The sequence below is a fragment of the Oryctolagus cuniculus genome, chromosome 10, assembly GCF_964237555.1.
Source record: "Oryctolagus cuniculus chromosome 10, mOryCun1.1, whole genome shotgun sequence".
In the NCBI taxonomy this organism is placed as follows: domain Eukaryota; kingdom Metazoa; phylum Chordata; class Mammalia; order Lagomorpha; family Leporidae; genus Oryctolagus; species Oryctolagus cuniculus.
The window spans coordinates 24,822,350-24,841,268 of record NC_091441.1 but is presented as its reverse complement, the minus strand read 5'-3'; the positions used below and the strand labels follow the sequence as shown (position 1 = coordinate 24,841,268).

Here is an 18,919-nt window from a genome sequence, read left to right as displayed (position 1 = left end):
TTTATTTGTCTATCTCCAGTGAATAATTTGAGCAAAATATGCCCACACACATTGAGAATTTAATAATTTATTACATTGTGGCAAAAGGATCAATGAGCTGATAATGATATTTTAGTACTTTAGCATCATCTTAAATAAAATGGACTCTCAATCAATGTTGTTTCTTATCCAAATCTCTACCAAAGTGATGAAAACTGAAAAGGAAAGAGGCTCTCCTTAGAATAATAGGTTATGTGCAAAGTAAAGAATAGGTAGACCAAACAAAAACCAGGAGAAAATATTCAAAAACTATTTCCAAGTCAATAATAGAAAATTCTTATTATTCAATTACAGTAATCATTGAGTGCTTAGTATGTGTTCTGCAAAGTAACAAATCTGATTAATGTTATGTCTTTAGCTAAAAAATGTTATACATTAGTTCAAATGTTTCTATTGGAAGCAAATGTTTCTGTTGGAATCCATGATGTGGTCCCTTTACTTGGCAGCCTTCCTACCTATCAAGTTCTAGTGCATACTCCTTCCTCCAGTAGTGCAGAAGTTCCCTGGAGCCATGCCACTATTCATTCATTTATCAAGCTCCCAATGTCTCACCCATCTCTGCATTGGTAGTAATTGCCCCAGCATTACTGCAAGAACTGAGTTATCATAGAGGGAGCACCTGGCCAACTCAATAAGACAGGTTAATCAAAGCCAAGGCAAGTGATATAGAAATGAAGGAAATGAGGTAGATATCCCGGGTCACCATGACCTAGAGTGGTCAGGAAGGGGAGACACTTGAAAGGGACCTTAAAGAATAAGTAGTTTGTAAGTAAAACCAATTGTGAAGGCATGCTGAGTAGAAGTTAAACAAAACAAAAAGAAATAAAGAAAAAACTAACAACACTACTATTTGATCTTACTGTGAAAGTTTTTTTATGATATAAGAAAAATGCAGAGTCTTGGAGGATCCTTTGTTTACCTTTATTCAAGAATATGGCATAGGAAGAGACCTTCACATTCTAAGGCTATTTTTGATAACAGAACCTATGAGGAAAAAATGTATTTTATATTTGGGGAGGATTTAAGCATCTGAATTTTATATCTGTTAGAAAGCTGGCTTTAGGGCCGGCACCGCGGCTCACTAGGCTAATCCTCTGCCTTGCGGCGCTGGCACACTGAGTTCTAGTCCCGGTCGGGGCGCCGGATTCTGTCCCGGTTGCCCCTCTTCCAGGCCAGCTCTCTGCTGTGGCCAGGGAGTGCAGTGGAGGATGGCCCAAGTGCTTGGACCCTGCACCCCATGGGAGACCAGGAGAAGCATCTGACTCCTGGCTTCGGATCAGTGTGGTGCGCTGGCTGCGGTGCGCCGGCCGCAGTGCTCTGGCCGCGGTGGCCATTGGAGGGTGAACCAACGGCAAAGGAAGACCTTTCTCTCTGTCTCTCTCTCTCACTGTCCATTCTGCCTGTCAATAAAATAAAATAAAATAAAATAAAATAAAATAAAATAAAAAGAAAACTAGCTTTAAAATAAAAACAAATGAAATAATGCACTAAGACACTGATACTAAAACTGGGTACATCAGATTCACATGGGGGCTGATAAAATACTAACTGTTGTCCTGGCTCACGTCCCTGTTTCGTATCAGTAATTCTGTGATGCGGCCTGGGAATGTGCATTTGTAGCAAGTTTCCAGATGATGTGGATGCCCCTGATCCAGGGTCTACACTTTAGCAATGAAGGCACCGGGAATATCTGCATAAACATTTTGAGCATTCCAACAGTGAGACAGAGGAAATGTGGCCTGCAATCAAGAGCAGACATATGTCAGGGAACCAACAGATGGAGGAAGGTCAATGTGACAACTCTTTCTATAGATTTAGAGACAAAGTTCAGACAATTTAGTGATGAGCACATGTTCATTTTAATACAAAACTACTGCACTGGGGCTAGGGGATGGGTGGACTGGAGGATGAGTCTCTGCAAGATCAAAGGTTTCTCTCTTGATAAGAATAATTACAGTAGGGGCCAGCACTGTAGCATAGCAGGTAAAACTGACGCCTGCAGTTTTGGCATCCCATATGGGCGCTGGTTCATGTCTCCATTGCTCCACTTCTGATCCAGCTCTCTGTTATGGCCTGGGAAAGCAGTAGGAGATGGCGCTAGTCTTTGGGCCCCTGTATCCATGTGGGAGACCTGGAAGAAGCTCCTGGCTCCTGGCTCCAGATGGGCCCAGCTCCAGCAGTTGTGGCCATTTGGGGAGTGAACCAGTGGATAGAAGTCCTCTCTTTCTCACTGCCTCTGCCTCTGCCTCTCTGTAACTCTTTCAAATAAACTTAAAAAAAATCTTTAAAAAAAAAAGAATAATTACAGTAAAGTGAAGTGATTATATGGTCACTAGTAGATTAGACACAAAATGAAATTTTTAGAGATCTTTATATTCCTGGCTGCTAGCTGGGTGGGTGAGCTGCTTTTTGTAATACATCTTGATCAGCTTAAAATCCATCAGCAATGATATTTGATTTCCAGATAGTGGCTATGAATCACAGTGCACAAAATGGTTCTGCTTTAGCCCAGGTTTGAAACTTTTTTATTTTAGAAAAGTGGGTGTGTGTGACACTGAAGTCCTGTGGACTAGCAAATGAATCAAAGCATGAATAAAGCATGCCTGTAAGCATTGGGAAACCAGAATTCATAATTTATTACCTATTTAAATTCTTACTTTTTTTTTTACTAATTTCTTATCACAAGCTACTTAAATATTAAATCATGAGATATCTAGTGTTGTTATTGGATTTGATAACTAGTACTCTCTATGCAATAACATGGATACTAGGTTAAGAAATTTAGCATTTTAGTCGGGTAGAAAGAGAGATAACAAGGTAGAGTGTCCAAGTTTGATAATGCCATTGAATTATTCTCTGAAGGTACCAAGGGTACATACAGACTTATATGTACTACATATGAGAGCTAAAGTGTGAGTTGCAAATCAGTTTCCTGCCGGCAGGCAAAGTAAGGAAATGAATTCAGGGAATAGATGGTTAGCCGTGAGTTATTATCTTAGACACAGGAAAATGATCAAGGAGTTATTTTAGATCATTGTCTAGAGGCAGCACGGGGCTGCTGCCAGGAATTCAGCAACATGTAGGTAACTGGGAAAACATTAGAGCAGAAAACATGCATTATTTCTCTACTAAACTATAAAATAAATTTTATTCCTGAAGTTCTTTGTCTCTCATCCTCATCAGTACACTTCAAGAAAGATAAAAAAAAAAAAAATGTTTGGGAGAACTCAACAGATCACACCACCAAACATTTATTAGCTACTTAACACATTCAGATTTGGAAAGTTTCTTATTCAGCAATTGGGAAACTAAACCCCTTCCCAGTGGCTTTGCACAAAATAAAGTGTTTTCACAAGGAGTATGAACCATTTAACAGTCATGCAAAGCAGTGAAAATAGACTTTTCATTGCAAATTACAGAGGTCAAATGGGATGCTTCTCTGTCAAAACTAGATTTTAACAATTTACATCCTGTTCTATAAGAGACATTATTAAAAAAATAGATATTATAAGTGGAGATTTCAAAATTATAAAATTGTAGAACAGGGTTCAAAAACCATTTTTGAAACAGACCTAACAATAAAAGTATTTTAGGATTTTCAAGACATAGGGTCTCTCTCTCAACTGCTCCAATAAAACTTTATTCAAAAAAAAAAAAAAAAAAAAAAACTGTGGGCAGATTTGGTCTGTATACCATAGTTCACTGACTCCCTGCTGGAGAGAAAGGCTAGCATGAGCCTAAAGCTATTTCACTGTGCATGCTAGGAACATTTGAATCCTACTAGCCCCAAGAAGAGATTATCACAGAAAAAAAAAATATGGTTTTTGAATCCTTATTGAAGTCAGAGACATTTGAAGCACATTTCCAAACCGTGGTTTTCCCTTTTCAAAGGATGAGTCTCATTGTGCTTGAATCCAGACACTTAGTAAGTCCCAGGCAAAAGTGCTTTATTCTCAGAAGAATGTCCTCAAGTTGCCTTTTGTTTTCAAACAGCAAGCTTCCCAATTGCACGTTAAATTATGCAGCTGAGGTATAGACTTTCTTCTAAGCCACAGTCTTAGCTGTTGGCACAAGTGCTGGCCTTTTTATTCCTATTTGCCCTTTTGAAGCAACTCCTTCATTTATCTCCTAAACAGATGTTGCAGTCAGCTACCTTCTGCCTGCCTCCAAAGATTGGCATATGGCTCCACGTAACCTACTGTCACCTTGCGTGGGAATCTGCAGCAGATGAGGCTGAGTCGGGAGCACTCTGGCAGGCAGCCGAGGCCCGCTGGGATTCAGCACCACATCTCCTGTAATGTGGTGAAGCTCCAGGGCAGCAAAGAAAGGCAGCCAAGACAAGTCTGCCAATTCCTGGTTTCACAGGGGCCCTCCTGGGAATCCTTTTGTTTCCTTACCAGCTTTGAACTTGAATTGATAGAAAAACAAGAAACAGCCAATATGAGGAGACTCTCACATTTGCCTTCTAACTCTGTTCCCTAGGAAACGGGCCACCCACAGTGTTGGCAAAAGGAAAGGCAGCCAGAAGGAGCTCCGACCTCCTGATCTTTGGATCCATCATGAAGAAATGGAGATGAAAAACATGGAGAAGCCCTCAGGCACTGACCCTGCGGGAAGAGATTCCCCCTCCCAAAGTTGCCAAGACCTCACACCAGTCAGCCACAGCCAGTCAGAAACCCAACTGGGGAGCAAAAGCACCTCTCATTCAGGTAATTGTCTTCTCCTGGTATCAGGGAAAACAGACCTTTCTGAATCCCGTAGGGAACTGGTCAGTCCTTCTCTTGGGTAGGTGTTCCCCTACTAATTTGCATGACATCCGGATCATTTTCCAGTGGTTAGAATAAGCTGATATAAATTCAGTTGGCAACCGAATATGGCTATCTTCTCCATCACCTGGTGCCTGTCTTTTATAAATTTAATAATTCTTGAAATTTTTAAGAGATTAGAGGTAGTACTTGTCCAGTGGACAATTATTGAAATGTGAAGACTAAATGGATTGGCTGCTTTTTGTTGAGTTACAAACAAAATTTCCATCAAGGCAATAAAATTCTAAACTACTTTTTTTCAGTTCCTTATTTCTATGGTTAATTAGAAGTCAATTCTAAATGTGCTGTCAACTCCTTGTTTTAAAAAAAACAGATTGGAAACACTCAATGTATGAAAAAAATCAAATATTGTTCACTTTGGCCTTGATTATCATGGAACTCACGTGTCATTTCCAAATAATCATATTATGTGATCATTAACCTAGACTGATAGCGTGTGTGTGAAAACTGTGTTGCTAAGGAAGGAGATCTGAAGAAAAAAGACTACTAATCAGTGAATTGGTGCAAAATAATATATAATCACTGTTGTACAAGAATAACCAAGGATGTTATGACGTAGTTATACGGTGTTTCACTTTTGGAGAAACCTCATATTATCCAAGTGCCTGTGGGAAGTAGAAGAGGTAGCCAAATACTCTCATTAAAAAAATCCCTGGGTCTACTCATGATGTGGTTATTAAATGCATAGCTACTGGTTGAAACTCAAGTGGAATATTTTAGTTATCAGTATAATTGGTTTATTGGACTTCGTCAGCCAAGAACTGCATAAACAAGGACTTCAATTCTTGGTTGTTGACTATGGATTGCTCTGTAGGCCTTAAATGATATCTCAATAAGATTCCCTAACTTTCCTGTCACTTTTGATTGTTAATGGGAAGTCTAATGCTATTGAAGTCTTTAACATGAAATTTAAAATAAATTCTCCTTCTTCATCACCAAGTAGATTCTGGATACTATGGTTGCAATTTGTTCTTTAAATCCTGCCGTGCTTTGGAGTGTTTGGTTACTGCAGAAGGTAGGGCAGTCTATCTTCCCCCCATATCCACCATCTTCCTGGGTATGTGAGAGAAAAGGAATGCCTGAGAGGGTGGGGACAGAGATAGGAAAGGATGTCTGAAGTTCTTCATTGCCTTTATGGACACATGGACTGGCCCCTTGGTGGTATCCATTGAAACTTAAGTGTGAATTCTTCATGACACTCTGTTACCCCACTGCCCAATCCTGTGATGTGAGACATCCAGTCAGGTCTTCACATGATCCGTCAATCACAGCTCTTTCTGTCAGCCTTGTAGGTCTTCTGGTGGGTCACTCTGTACTTGGGCGAGTCACAGCAGGGGTATTCGAGCCCACAAGAAGACTCTCTCCTTTACAGGCCCTGTCCTGAGAACTTGAACTCCACCACTGACCTTCTCTCAGCCCTGCTCTCATCAATAACCTTTCCCTCCATTCAGAGAGACACAGAATAGCCCAGTGAGCCTGCTGCCTGAGCATTTATTCCCATCTGTGGAATGAATGAATGGAATGCAAATTTCTTTTACAGGAAGACACCCTACTTTAGATGTTGTTTCTTTTTCAACCTTGTTCTTGAATGAACACCACTGGGGGCTATGGAATTGACTCCCTGTCCTCAGAAAGTTTTGCTAATAACTTGGTGAGCACTACCTCTTGTTCTTTTCCTTTCAGCTCTTACTCACTGCAACAATATGTGGGGGGAAGTCAGACAAGTTTGGATATCTCTTAACAAGTCCTAGGAGGGATTTAACCTCAAAAGATGGCTGTTTTCTTTAGAAGAAATATGTATGTCAATTTGTCACCAGTTTGAGGACCTGTTGGTCAATTTTGCAATGACAAGGAAAGTAGCCTTCAAATCTCCTGCAAGTTATATCTTACATTGAGTGCCTCAAGGCCACCATTGTGTAGTAATGTGTTAAGCTCCCACCTCCAACACTGGCATCCCATTTGGGCACAGGTTTGAGACCTGGCTGCTCTGCTTTTGATCCAACTCCGTACTAATGCACCTGGGAAAGCAGCAGAAAATGGCTCAAGTGTTTAGGTCCCTGCACACCTGTGGGGGACCTGGAAGAAGATCCAGGCTCCTGGCTTCGGCCTTGGCCAGCCCTGGTCTTTGGAGCCATTTAGGAAGTGAACCAGCAGTTGGAAGGGTTGGTCTCTCTCTCTCTCTCTCTCTCTCTCTCTCTCTCTCTCTCTTTAGCTCAAATAAAGGAAAGTGTTCTCTGCCATATTCTTGTTAAAGGAACAAAAATTGAGGCAGACATTTGACTAGTGGTTAATGCCAGTTGGGATACCTGCATTCCATATCAAAGTATCTAGGTTCAAAGTCCACCACTAGCTCCTAATTTCAAGGTTGCTGCTGGTATGAACCCTGGGAGGCAGCTGGTGATGGCTCAAGCCTTTGGGTTCCTGCTACTCATGTGAGAAACCTGGGCAGACTTCATGGCTCATTTCAGTCCCAGCAGGGGCTGTTGTGGGTATTTGCAGTGTGAACCAGGACATAAGAGCTAGTTCTCATGCTTTCTCTTTCTACAGCTATCGCTCTCAAATAAATTTAAAAATTTAAAAACAGGAACAAAACTCAACACAACTGAATAGCATATCAAGAACCATTATATTTACAATGAGGTTTCTATTAGGCAACAACAATATAAGGGAAGATCATTCAGTGTTAACGTCTGTTATTGGTACTTCCATACATTATCTTAGTTAATCCTCACAAAACACTTTAAGATAGGTGCTTACATTCTCTTCATATAATAAGTAAAACAAAAACAAAAAAACCTGAAATTAAAACACTTTAAGGAACATGCCTAAAGTTTCAGAGCTGGTAGAAGCCAGCCAGGAGTGAAAATCTGACTCTAAAATCCATGTCTTATTGATCTAAGTTCAATTAACTTAATGCAATGCTTTTCTACCACAGCTTATCCTTTTTCTGCACATGAGATTAGCTCTTTGAATAGACTAGAAATGATTTTGCAACATTCAGATTTTAGCTATAGAAAAGAGAATTGAATTGAGTAATAGTTAATAAAAATATTTTTCAGCAAATAAAAGTTACTTCTACCCATTCCTTCTTATTCTTAGTATCCAAGGTGCTTAAACAGAACCTACCTTATTCTCTAAGCACAGAAATAGAGCACCTTACTAAAATATCTAAGAACTAAGGTAAGGATAGTCCTCTTAATACTCGTCTCTTCCAAATCTACTGGGTTTCAAAATTATTTTCTTTGCTTAAAAACTTACAATAGAGGAAGGCAAAATTCCTGAACTATTTGATCTCTATGACTTAAAGTTTAATTCCTTGAAGTGAATTTGCTACCATCAAATTTTGCTGCAGTAAAACCAAGAGTTGATTTCTTATTTTCATTTCTGTAGTGTGGATAAGTAAATTTTATCACGGTAACATTTGGAGATATCCATTTTTAAAAAGAATTCAATTTAGTGAATAACATCTTTAAAAGTACTACACAACACAGAACAGCCAGCTTGATTGAATAATTACATTCCTTAATCATTGTTTTGACTTATTTATAAGCTTACTGAACATGTTCACATGTTTTGATCAAGGGTGAATCATGTCAGGTAATGTTCTTAAGAAATAAATCAGGAAGGGTCACTTCCAAAAAACTTGTGCTTCCAAAATAGTAACAGAAAAACAGTTTGGTTCAAGTATTTAATGAACGCATGTAATACCAAGCATATTTAATGCCGTGAATAAAAAGTAACTGCAGACACTATTCTTGTTTATGTGATCCCTTTGGTTCTTAGTCCTATCATTATGATCAATTGTGAACAGAAATTGATCACTGGGACTAGTGAGATGGCATTGGTACATGCCACCTTGATGGGATTGAATTGGAATCCCCTGGTATGTTTCTAACTCCACCGTTTGAGGTAAGTCAGCTTGAGCATGTCCCGAATTGCACATCTCTTCCCTCTCTTATTCCCACTCTTGTATTTAACAGTGATCGCTTTTCAGTTAAGTTTCAGCACTTAAGAAGAATTGTGCATTGATTACAGTATTCAACCAAAAGTATTAAGTAGAACAAACAAAAAAAATGCTAAGAGGGATAACATATCAAGTTGCTCATCAACAGTCAGGGTGAGGGCTGATCAAGTCACCGTTTCTCATAGTGTTCATTTCACTTTAACAGGTTTCCTTTTTGGTGCTCAGTTAGTTGTCACCTATCAAGGAGAACAAGTGGTATTTGTCCCTTTGGGATTGGCTTATTTCACTCAGCATAATGTTTTCCAAATTCCTAACAGGGATCACTTTTCAGTTAAAATTTAAACACCTAAGAATAATTGTGTGTTAATTACAGAGATCAACCAATGGTACTAGAACAAAAAAAAATACTAAAATGGATAAAGTATTACATTGTACATCAACCGTCAGGACAAGAGCTGATCAAGTCACTGTTTCTCATAGTGTCCATTTCATTTCAACAAGTTTCCCCTTTGGTGCTCAGTTAGTTGTCGCCGATCGGGGAGAACATATGATATTTGTCCCTTTGGGACTGGCTTAATTCACTCAGCATGATGTTTTCCAAATTCCTCCATCTTGTTGCAAATCACCGGGTTTCCTTCTAGCTGATAGAATAAAAAAGGGAGAGAATGATCCAACATGGGAAATGAGATACACAGCAGACCCATAGAATGGCAGATGTCCTAAACAGCACTCTGGCCTCAGAATCAGCCCTTAAGGCATGTGGATCTGGCTGAAAAGCCCATGAGAGTATTTCAGGCATGGAAAGCCAAGACACTCTGGGGAAAAAAAAAAAAAAAAAAAAAAAAAAACCTAAATGAAAGATCTCCACAACTCCACAAGTGAGATCTCAGTGGAAAGAACGGGTCATCAAAGAAGGAGGTACCTTTCTCTGAAGGGAGGAGAGAACTTCCACTTTGACCATGGCCTTGTCTAAAAATGATCAGAGTCAGTGAACTCAGGGGGCTTCCATAGCCTTGGCAACTCATGACAAGAGCCTAGGTTGATTACTGATGCCATAAACAAGGGTGTCAATTTGTTAAGTCAACAACAGGAGTCACTGTGCACTTACTCCTCATGTAGGATCTTTGTCCTTAGTGTGCTGTACATTGAGATTTAATGCTATAACTAGTACTCAAACAGTATTTTTCCCTTTATGTGTCTGTGTGGGAGCAAACTGTTGAAATCTTTACTTAATGTATGCTAAACTGATCTTCTGTATATAAAGAGAAACGAAAATGAATCTTGATGTGAATGGAAGGGGAGAGGGAGTGGGAAAGGGGAGGGTTGCGGGTTGGAGGGACGTTATCTGGGGAAGCCATTGTAATTCATAAGCTGTACTTTGGAAATTTATATTCATTAAATAAAAGTTTAAAAAAATTAAAAAAAATAAAAATAAAAAAGTAACTGCAAAATTAAAAACACATACATCCAGATACTCAAAAACATCACAAAGCTTATTAGATAACCATGTTCCCATAGTTGCATGTAAAATTATGTTTTCTTTGTTTTGGAGAGAGATACATGAGAGTGTTCCATGTTTTACTACCATTGTCCAACATAATGGTGAAAATTTAAGAGGAGGAAAGTTTACTGTATCTAATTGACTTTTGTCTTGTTCTGTTTATTCTTCATTCCTTTTATTTCTTCCTGCCTCTTTAGAGAAATGCCATTAATCATTCTTTGAAGGCTAAACTACTGAAGAATTTTTCTTTTTTTTTTTCCTTCATGGGGAAATAACTTGATTTCACCTTCATTCTTTGTAGTATATTTTTGTAGCTATTGTCAATCTAATTCTGGGTTGACATTTCTCTTTCAACATCTGAAAAAATGTATCCCTTTTGTCTGGCCTCTGTGATTCCTGAGGAGACATTCATTGCTATTCGAACTGTTTTATCACTATAAACAAGTTGTTTTCTTCTCACTACTTTTATGATTTGTTGTCGTCTTTAGTTTTCAGAAGTTTACCTATGATGTGTCTGGCATGGATTTGTTTGGAACTTACTGAATTTTTTAAACCTATAGATGTATTTATGTCTTGTCAAATTGTAGGAATTTTCATCCCATATAAAATATTTTTCATCCACAAACTCTTTTTCCTCTATTATTAACTTTCAATATTAAGTTTTCTAAGAGACTCTTTTCTTTTCTTGTTCTTTCCTAGAACTTATACTTCTCTGATACTGCCACTTTAATCCTATACAGGTTAAATGTTCTGATCTCCTAGGAAACATTTTGACTATTTTTGCAATTGAAATGTACTTTCTCCTTCCATGGAGGATTTTAGGTCCATCTTGGAATCTCTATTTCCCCTTTCTCTCATCTGTGCAGTACTTCCAGATATGCAGCTGTCTGCAATACTTTGTGGCAATAGCTTGAGTAATAGCTTTGTTATAATGTCTTCTTTATTTTTGCGCTTAGAGAAAACTTGAAGTTTGTCCTATGTTCTGTTTTTTGGTTATGCTGAAGGTGTATGATTTTAACATTTTGTCTTTTATGGTTCTATGTAGTTTGTGGAGGATATGTGCTTACATCCACATTTAGGCAACTAACATTATCTTGCCTATTTGGAAATTTCTCCTAGCATTATACTTTAATTCAAAAATAAAACAAGAAAAAAGTATAAAAAGTTATGAAAACTCATACCCAAAATATTAAAGGTATTATTGTCATTTCCCCATTCCAAATTCCTAATCCCTTTCACTAAAGGTAAACAGTTTGGGCGGTCAGCTGCCACTTGTGACAACAACCACCCAAATGGAGGTGCCAGTTGGAATCCTAGCCTCCCCACTTCCCATGTAGTTTCCTGCTAATGCCCCTAGGAAAATAGTAGAAGATAGACAGAACACTCCATCACCTTCCACCTACACGGGAGACAGGCTGCAGTTCTTGGCTCCTGGCTTTAACCTGGCCCAATCCTGGTTGTTGCAGCCATTTGGAGAATAAACCAGTGGATGGAAGACCTCTCTGTTTCTTCCTCTCTTTCTCTCTGTTGCTCTTTCAAATAATAAATAAAAGAATAAATCTTTTCAAAATAGGAGGAAACAATGATAATAATTCTTCATGCAATCTTTCTATACAGATATAATTATATACCTGTGTGCACATACTTGTACATGCACTAATATGTGAACGCACAATATGCTGTTATATGTATGTTATACAGATACTCATGATTCAGAACTTTGATTTTTTGCTTAGTATATATTGTTATCTTTTTTAAAAAGATTTATGTATTCATTTGAAAGTCATAGTTATAGGAAGAAGGGGAGAGACAGAGAGAGACAGATCATCCATTTACTCCCCCAGATAGCTGCAATGGCTGGGGCTGGGCCAGATGGAAGCCAGGAGCCAGGAACTTCATCTAGGTCTCCCAACTGGATGACAGGGACCCAAGCATTAGCGCCATCTTCCACTGCTTTTCCCAGGCCATTAGCACCTATCTGTGATGGCAGCATTGCAGGCATCTACTTTATCAGCTGTGCCACAATGCCAGCCCCAGTATATGTTGTTATTAACTTCAACTCTATCATTCTTTGTTTTTATTTTTGATGACTATTTAGTTTGGCATTTTATAGAATTATAGTAAATTTATACAAAATGCCCATACTTATTTTTGGGGAATGTGATTTATTTCCTGTGAGGTGTTTTTTTTGTTTTGTTTTGTTTTGTTTTGTTTTGTTTTGTTTTGTTTGTAATAGGACTTAATGTCTTTGGATCTAAAGTATTAGTTGCATACATTGTGGTCAATTAATGTAATGGACTATTATTTAACTGCTAAAAACCATATGACCATATGACTAAATTGCTTATTGACAGAAAAAAATGTTTATGTTATTGTTTTAATACTAGGTATGGTCCAATGCCATTTTTGAAGCAAAAATATAACAGTATATATTAATATATACCTACTTCCACATGCATTTCATGTGGAAGTATTGTCATGTATTTCAAAAGTTACAAGCATTGTGGTTGTTCCTCGGTAATGAAGTTGTGATTATTTTTGTTAATATTTGTACAATTAAAGTGTAATGGATAACAAGAAAGTAGATATTTGGAAACATCTGTAAGGATAAGAAGGCACTTGAACATCCGGTTAGACCTGAGGTACAGGGTTAGATCACTGAAGAAGTGGTTTTTCCCAGGAGTGTTGTTTGTCTTTTATTCAGGTCAAGACACTGAGGAAGCAGGCAGCTCCATGTCCACCCTGGAGAGGTCACTGGCTGCTCGCCGAGCTACACGGGCTAAGCTCATGATTCCCATGGAGGCCCAGGCCAACAATCCTGGTGAGTGAAGACTGATGCCACATGCAGAAATGTGGTGCGCTCTGGGTGCATCTGTCCTGTGTGAGATCAAATACTCAAGTATATTAGAAGGCTCCCAGAGCTCACTGAGCAAATGGAAACAATGGAGAAGGAACAGGACCACATCAATTATAATTTGACATCAGAGTCCTCACTTTTTTTTGTTGCATTTTCTATACAATTGAATGGTCTGTCTGTTGGCAGACAGATGGCTACATATTCAAGAAATAGTTTATAAAAATAGTTATGTAGGCCGGCGCCGCGGCTCACTTGGATAATCCTCTGCCTGCAGCACCGGCACCCCGGGTTCTAGTCCCGGTTGGGGCACCGGATTCTGTCCCAGTTGCTCCTCTTCCAGTCCAGCTCTCTGCTATGGCCCAGGAAGGCAGTGGAGGATGGCCCAAGTGCCTGGGCCCTGCACCCGCATGGGAGACCAGGAATAAGCGTCTGGCTCCTGGCTTCGAATCGACGCAGCGCCAGCTGTGGTGGCCATTTAGGGGGTGAACCAACGGAAGGAAGACCTTTCTCTCTGTCTCTCTCTAACTCTGCCTGTCCAAAAAAAAAAAAAAAAAAAAAAAAAGTTATGTAGATAGCGCTAACGTTTCTGTCAGTGGTATTGAGCTTATTATAATGACTATGTTTCTAGCTTTGCTTTTTTAAAATGTCCACTTTTCACACATAACTAATCTAGCTCTCTTAAACCAAGCGTTGTCACGTAGCAAGTTATAGTACCACCTTGTTGATGTCTTCAGTCATCTTCTTGCATTCACTGGTCTTAGCAGCTAGAAAACACTTCCTTTAAAATTATATGATCAATCTGGGTAATTACAGTGTCCATAGAGTTAAACCACCTGATATTCTAGACTGTTCATTCCTTGTAAACCTGCAAAGATATTGGAGCCTTCCCATCTCTATGCATCAAGTCCACATCACAGCAAGCCAGTACAACCATGTGAGTCTCTACCTCTTTACATTACTTTATTTTTTCCTGCTTACTTATTTCATTGCCCTCTTGCCAACAATTCCCTCATTCTAGTAGGACCCCCAATTCACTAATTCTGCCATATTCCACTGTCATTCATCCCCTCAAGTTCTCATTTCCCTCCAAATTCAACTTACAATCTATAGTCATTTACTGTCTTCAGCTTCATCTTCTATGGCCCGCATTTCCCATCTCACTCACCTGGAAGAAAAAAAACTCAGTCTTGATTAAATCAACAACCTCGTGAATTCTGCCCCTAAGCCCTAACAGCTGAATGTGCTTAGAGAAAAACAGCCTGTCCACTGGGCATCAACGTGAGCTCTTAACTATTTAGAAATGCCACTGCAATTCTCTAGTGATTTATCGATTCATTTTACGAGTTTGATGTCTTATTTGTATTCCTACTTTGCAGACTTCTGTACCTATTTCCTCTTTCTACTCCCAAGTATAATCTCCCTCTTATATCACTGAACAAAAGGAAGCACTCAGAAAATGTTGTGTTTATTCTTCCATCAAATCAAGTTGGTCTCCTTGGGCTCCTGTCTGAGGATCTGGTCCCTATCCCTTGTCTCCTACTTAGGAACTCTCTCCTCTGATTGTTCTCTTTCCTGCATCAGCACTTTTCCCTTCTTACTGATAACTTCAATCAGCACTCAGACATTGTTGTCCTCACAGCTCCTGTTTAGAAACACACTCTGTTGATACTACTTCCTTTCTAACTGAAGCCCCATTCCTCCCATTTCCTGATCATTTAAAAAAGTTATCTGTACTCACTTTCTCTTACTTCTAACCTTTTTCTTTATAAAGTTTACTAAAATTGTCGTGGTTCCTTTCCGCTGAAACTATTGTTGTCAAGGTTATCAGGAATCTACCCAATGTGCAATCTAGTGATCAAGTCCCAGACTTTGAGCTGACTTCATAAAGGCTCTCACGTTTTTCCTGAAGTACTTTCTTCCCATAGCTGGTGGTAAGCAGAAGCCTCTACTTCTCCTCATACTTGGCTGCTCCCTCTTAATATCCTTTAGTTATTTTTCCTCTTCTTTATGAAATGTCAAGAGACAGAGCATGCCCCAGGGCTCATTCCTAAGGGCTCCTCTCTCTTCTACCCGTGTCACGATCTTAGATAATGTTACCTAGTACCAGTTGCCTTTATGCCATCTGCATGTGTGTGGATTCCAAACTGTATCTTCAACCTATTATCTTGCTAGAATCCACACCAACTTCCATATTAACTGTCAACTCAACTCTCCATATTGTTAAGGACAGACATGTCAGCAAGATTCAAAGCAAAAAACTTGCTTTTCCTAATTCCCTCTTACCCATTTCCAAACGCAGTCATTGAGTTGTTTTCCTCATTAATGGGACCACTATATATCCATTTTCTCAGGTCAGAAGCAGTACTTTCATGCTTCTTTATTCTGATTCCCTCACACTTTAAATTCAGTCTTTGGCCTAATCTTATAGTCTATGCTTTCAAAACAAAAACATATCTGAAATTTCACCATTATTCTTGTTTCCGCTACTGTGCTTTTCCAAGCCACTATGATCTCACAGATTGCTAGACTATAGCAATAAACGTAGCCATTCTCATTTCTTTAGCTTTTGCCACTGCAGCCAGTTGTCTGCATAGCAGCCCTTTGGTATATGGGTTAGATGATGTTTCTACACAGTGATTTCCCAGATCATGTAGAACAAAATCCAACAATTTTACCATGTCCCTCAAGTACTAATGTGATGGAGCCTTGGGCATATCCCTCATTTCATCTCTGCTACTCCCCTGCAAACTCTCACAATCTTATTACCCACCTTTCTGTACCTTGGATAATAAGTAGAGACGCTGCTCTTGCTGTTCTTTTTGTCTGGGATATCTTTTTTGTAGACATTTACAGGCTTCTCCCTTATTTAGGTCTGTGTCCAACTGCCATCCTCATCAGTAGGTCTTCCTTGTCCGTGGCCTATCACAGCAACTCTCATTACTCCCTGTCTTCCTTATTCTGCCTCTTGGTTCATTAGGAATATCTGTCACCATCTTGCTTCCATTTTTATGTTTATTTATTGGTTGTTTGTGTCTCGCATCTTAATATAGCACTTAGAAGGGCAGGAGGAGTTTGCCTTTTTTTTTTTTTTTTAATCACTTTGAATCCATAATCCCAAGAACAGCATCAGATACCCGGTAAGGCATTCAATCAGTAAAATGTAATCAAGTAAATGAATTAAAAGTTGTTTCTTTCTACTCCCCTATCCTCCAAAATTCATACATCTCTGCACAATTTTACTATAATAATTGTTTAAAAATGTGACATTTACAATGGAAGCTAAGGGTTCGACTCATGAAGTAGATTCAGTTGTTATACCTGATTCACTCAAGAGAGAACTCAGTTGCAGAAAGCTTAAATGGCTAACTTGCAATCCCATGGTTACTAACTTGTAGAGCTAGCATTTAGGCGCAAAATGTCAGATTTCAGAGTTGTGTGCTCTTAATTATTGTGCCTCCGGTGATATTACTCTGTCACGCTTTCCCTTTTTTCTTTCACACCTTTCACTGCAAAGAGAGATACTGAGCACTTCATTGCCTCTTTTTTCCCTCTAGCTGTTTGTACTGGTAACTAAGATCTATGTGAGCCAATCTTCCATAGCTTTCATTTCAGAAGTCCATGCACTCCAGTATCTTTATGGAACCTTTCTGTCCCATATATAACTTCCTCATTCAAATAAGTTCCCATATCCTGTGACTTCTCTTTCACAATATCTTTTGAGTCCCTGGCTATCCTCCCATTCCCAAGAGTTGTATTTTGTTCTCTTTTTTATAAGCTCACACCTGCACTGTCAACAACAGCTACAAAATTATTCTTTCTGTCTTGAGCATCTTTCTGAATCTTGTTCATCTTGCATGCTGGATTTCTTCCTAAAACAAGCTAAACGTGGCATTCCAATCCATAAATTTCTCCAGTAGTTCTTATTGTCTGATACCAAAAAGCATTATATAAGCCAGAAAAACCACAACTGCAGCATACTAGATTGGAACTTAGTTTCCTATTACTGCGCCCTTTCTGCGTCCTGGATTTGTGCCAAATGAGACAAATTGTGAGGTAGCAAATATGCAGTGTCCTTCTTTTGTTTCTTCTTTCAATGAACCTCTTTCCTTTTTGAGAGAACTTCATGGATAGCTCAAACTAACGAAGCTTTCTTTTTCTCTCATAGACCAGAGTAGGTACTGATGCTCTCCCAAACCCTAATCTAATTCCTCCAAGTAAAATAATAGTTCTGTTTTTCATGTTAATAGAATTTCTTTATACCATTCAGTGGCATTTATGACATAATGCTGCCTTATATGCTTAAACTGGTGATTCAGGTGTGTTCTGGAGCGAGTCTTCTATACACCACAGCTGAAGCACTGTTCAGATTTCTAGGCACGTGGACAAAGATGTTTGCTGCTCCATTTAGGAATCATTATTTCTGAAAGATTATCTTTTTCTCTTCCTTAACATTTCCTGCCATTCTCTATAAAATGTTAATTAGCAAACAAAATATGGGCTATCTGAAGTTGTTTTTTGGTTTTTAAAACCCACAGGAAAAATGTACTTAATTTCATTGGAGTGCAAAAATCTGTTTATTTGTCTATGATGACACTTCTTTTGAAAACATTGTGTGGCATATGCTACTTCTTAGCCCTACACACATTTTACAGCTAAGTTAGCTGATGCTTATGGGGAACATGCCAACGGATGGCACAGGCAGAAGAACCCAATTAACTGCATTCTCCAATCTCATGCACTTTTCTGTAGATGGTGACAAAGGGTGAGTGTTTTTACAGTGTCTAAAAAATAATTAAAATTTTTTTTTACCATAAAGAAGATAACCATATAAACTGAATCCATCTGATATGATTTTACTAAAAATTTTAAGGATATTTGTGAGCCATGTACTGGCTTCCCCAGAAGTGAATCTCTCTAAGACATGGATTGGAAGATGGAGATTTACTGCCAGGTGCTTCCTGGAGTAACATCTATGAATCTATGAGGGTGAGAAAGGCAAGATTGGGTGAGGGCAAAATTGAACTGGTGATGCTGTTTAACGGAGGACTAGCAAAGCAGGGACAGGCCTTCTGTGCCCTGACTCGAGTCACCTTTGATTCATTTGTCCCCAGGGAGGGACCCACAACCTTGGGTGAGCAGCTTCCTTGGGTTGAGAGCAATTACTGTAGACAGATTTAAATGTACATTATATTTGATTTTTTTAAAAAAATATTTTTTACTTACTTTAGAGGCAAAGTGAGAGAGAGGGAAAGGGAGAGAGAGAGAGAGAATCCATACAATAATTTACTCCTTAAAGGGCCACAACTGCCATGGCCAATCCAGGCCAAAGCCAGTGGTCAAGAACACCATGCGTCCTTCCCACATGGGTGGCAAGAGCCCAATATATGGGCCATCCTCTATTTGTTTACCACGTGCATTAAGCAGGCATCTAGGTCAGAAGGAGAGCAGCCAGGATTCAACCTGGTGCTCATGTATGATTCTGGGCTTGCAGGCAGCTGCTTAACTCACTGGCCCACAACACCAGCCCCTACATTGGATCTCTAAAATTTTATGACACAATTGGATGGAACTATTTGTGTGGCCACTTGCAATGCATTTCTTTTCTTTTCTTTTCTTTTCTTTCTTTCTTTCTTTTTTTTTTTTTTTTTTTTTTTTTTTTTTTTTTTTTTTGTAAAATGCTGCAGTAGAGGAGGAGGATTGGAACTAGGAAGGATATATTAAAAGTTGAAGTA

General features: G+C 38.9%; 1 protein-coding gene across 2 annotated transcripts in view; it reads left to right on the top strand.

The window, feature by feature from the left end:
* DCC (DCC netrin 1 receptor) overlaps positions 1-18,919 on the top strand; it is a 1,216,740-nt gene that overhangs the window by 1,147,509 nt on the left and 50,312 nt on the right. For both annotated transcript variants that reach the window (XM_051851212.2, XM_051851210.2), the window contains exons 24-25: positions 4,522-4,748; positions 13,035-13,151. In XM_051851212.2, coding sequence (XP_051707172.1) covers positions 4,522-4,748; positions 13,035-13,151 — 344 coding nt within the window. The remainder of the gene's footprint in view (positions 1-4,521; positions 4,749-13,034; positions 13,152-18,919) is intronic.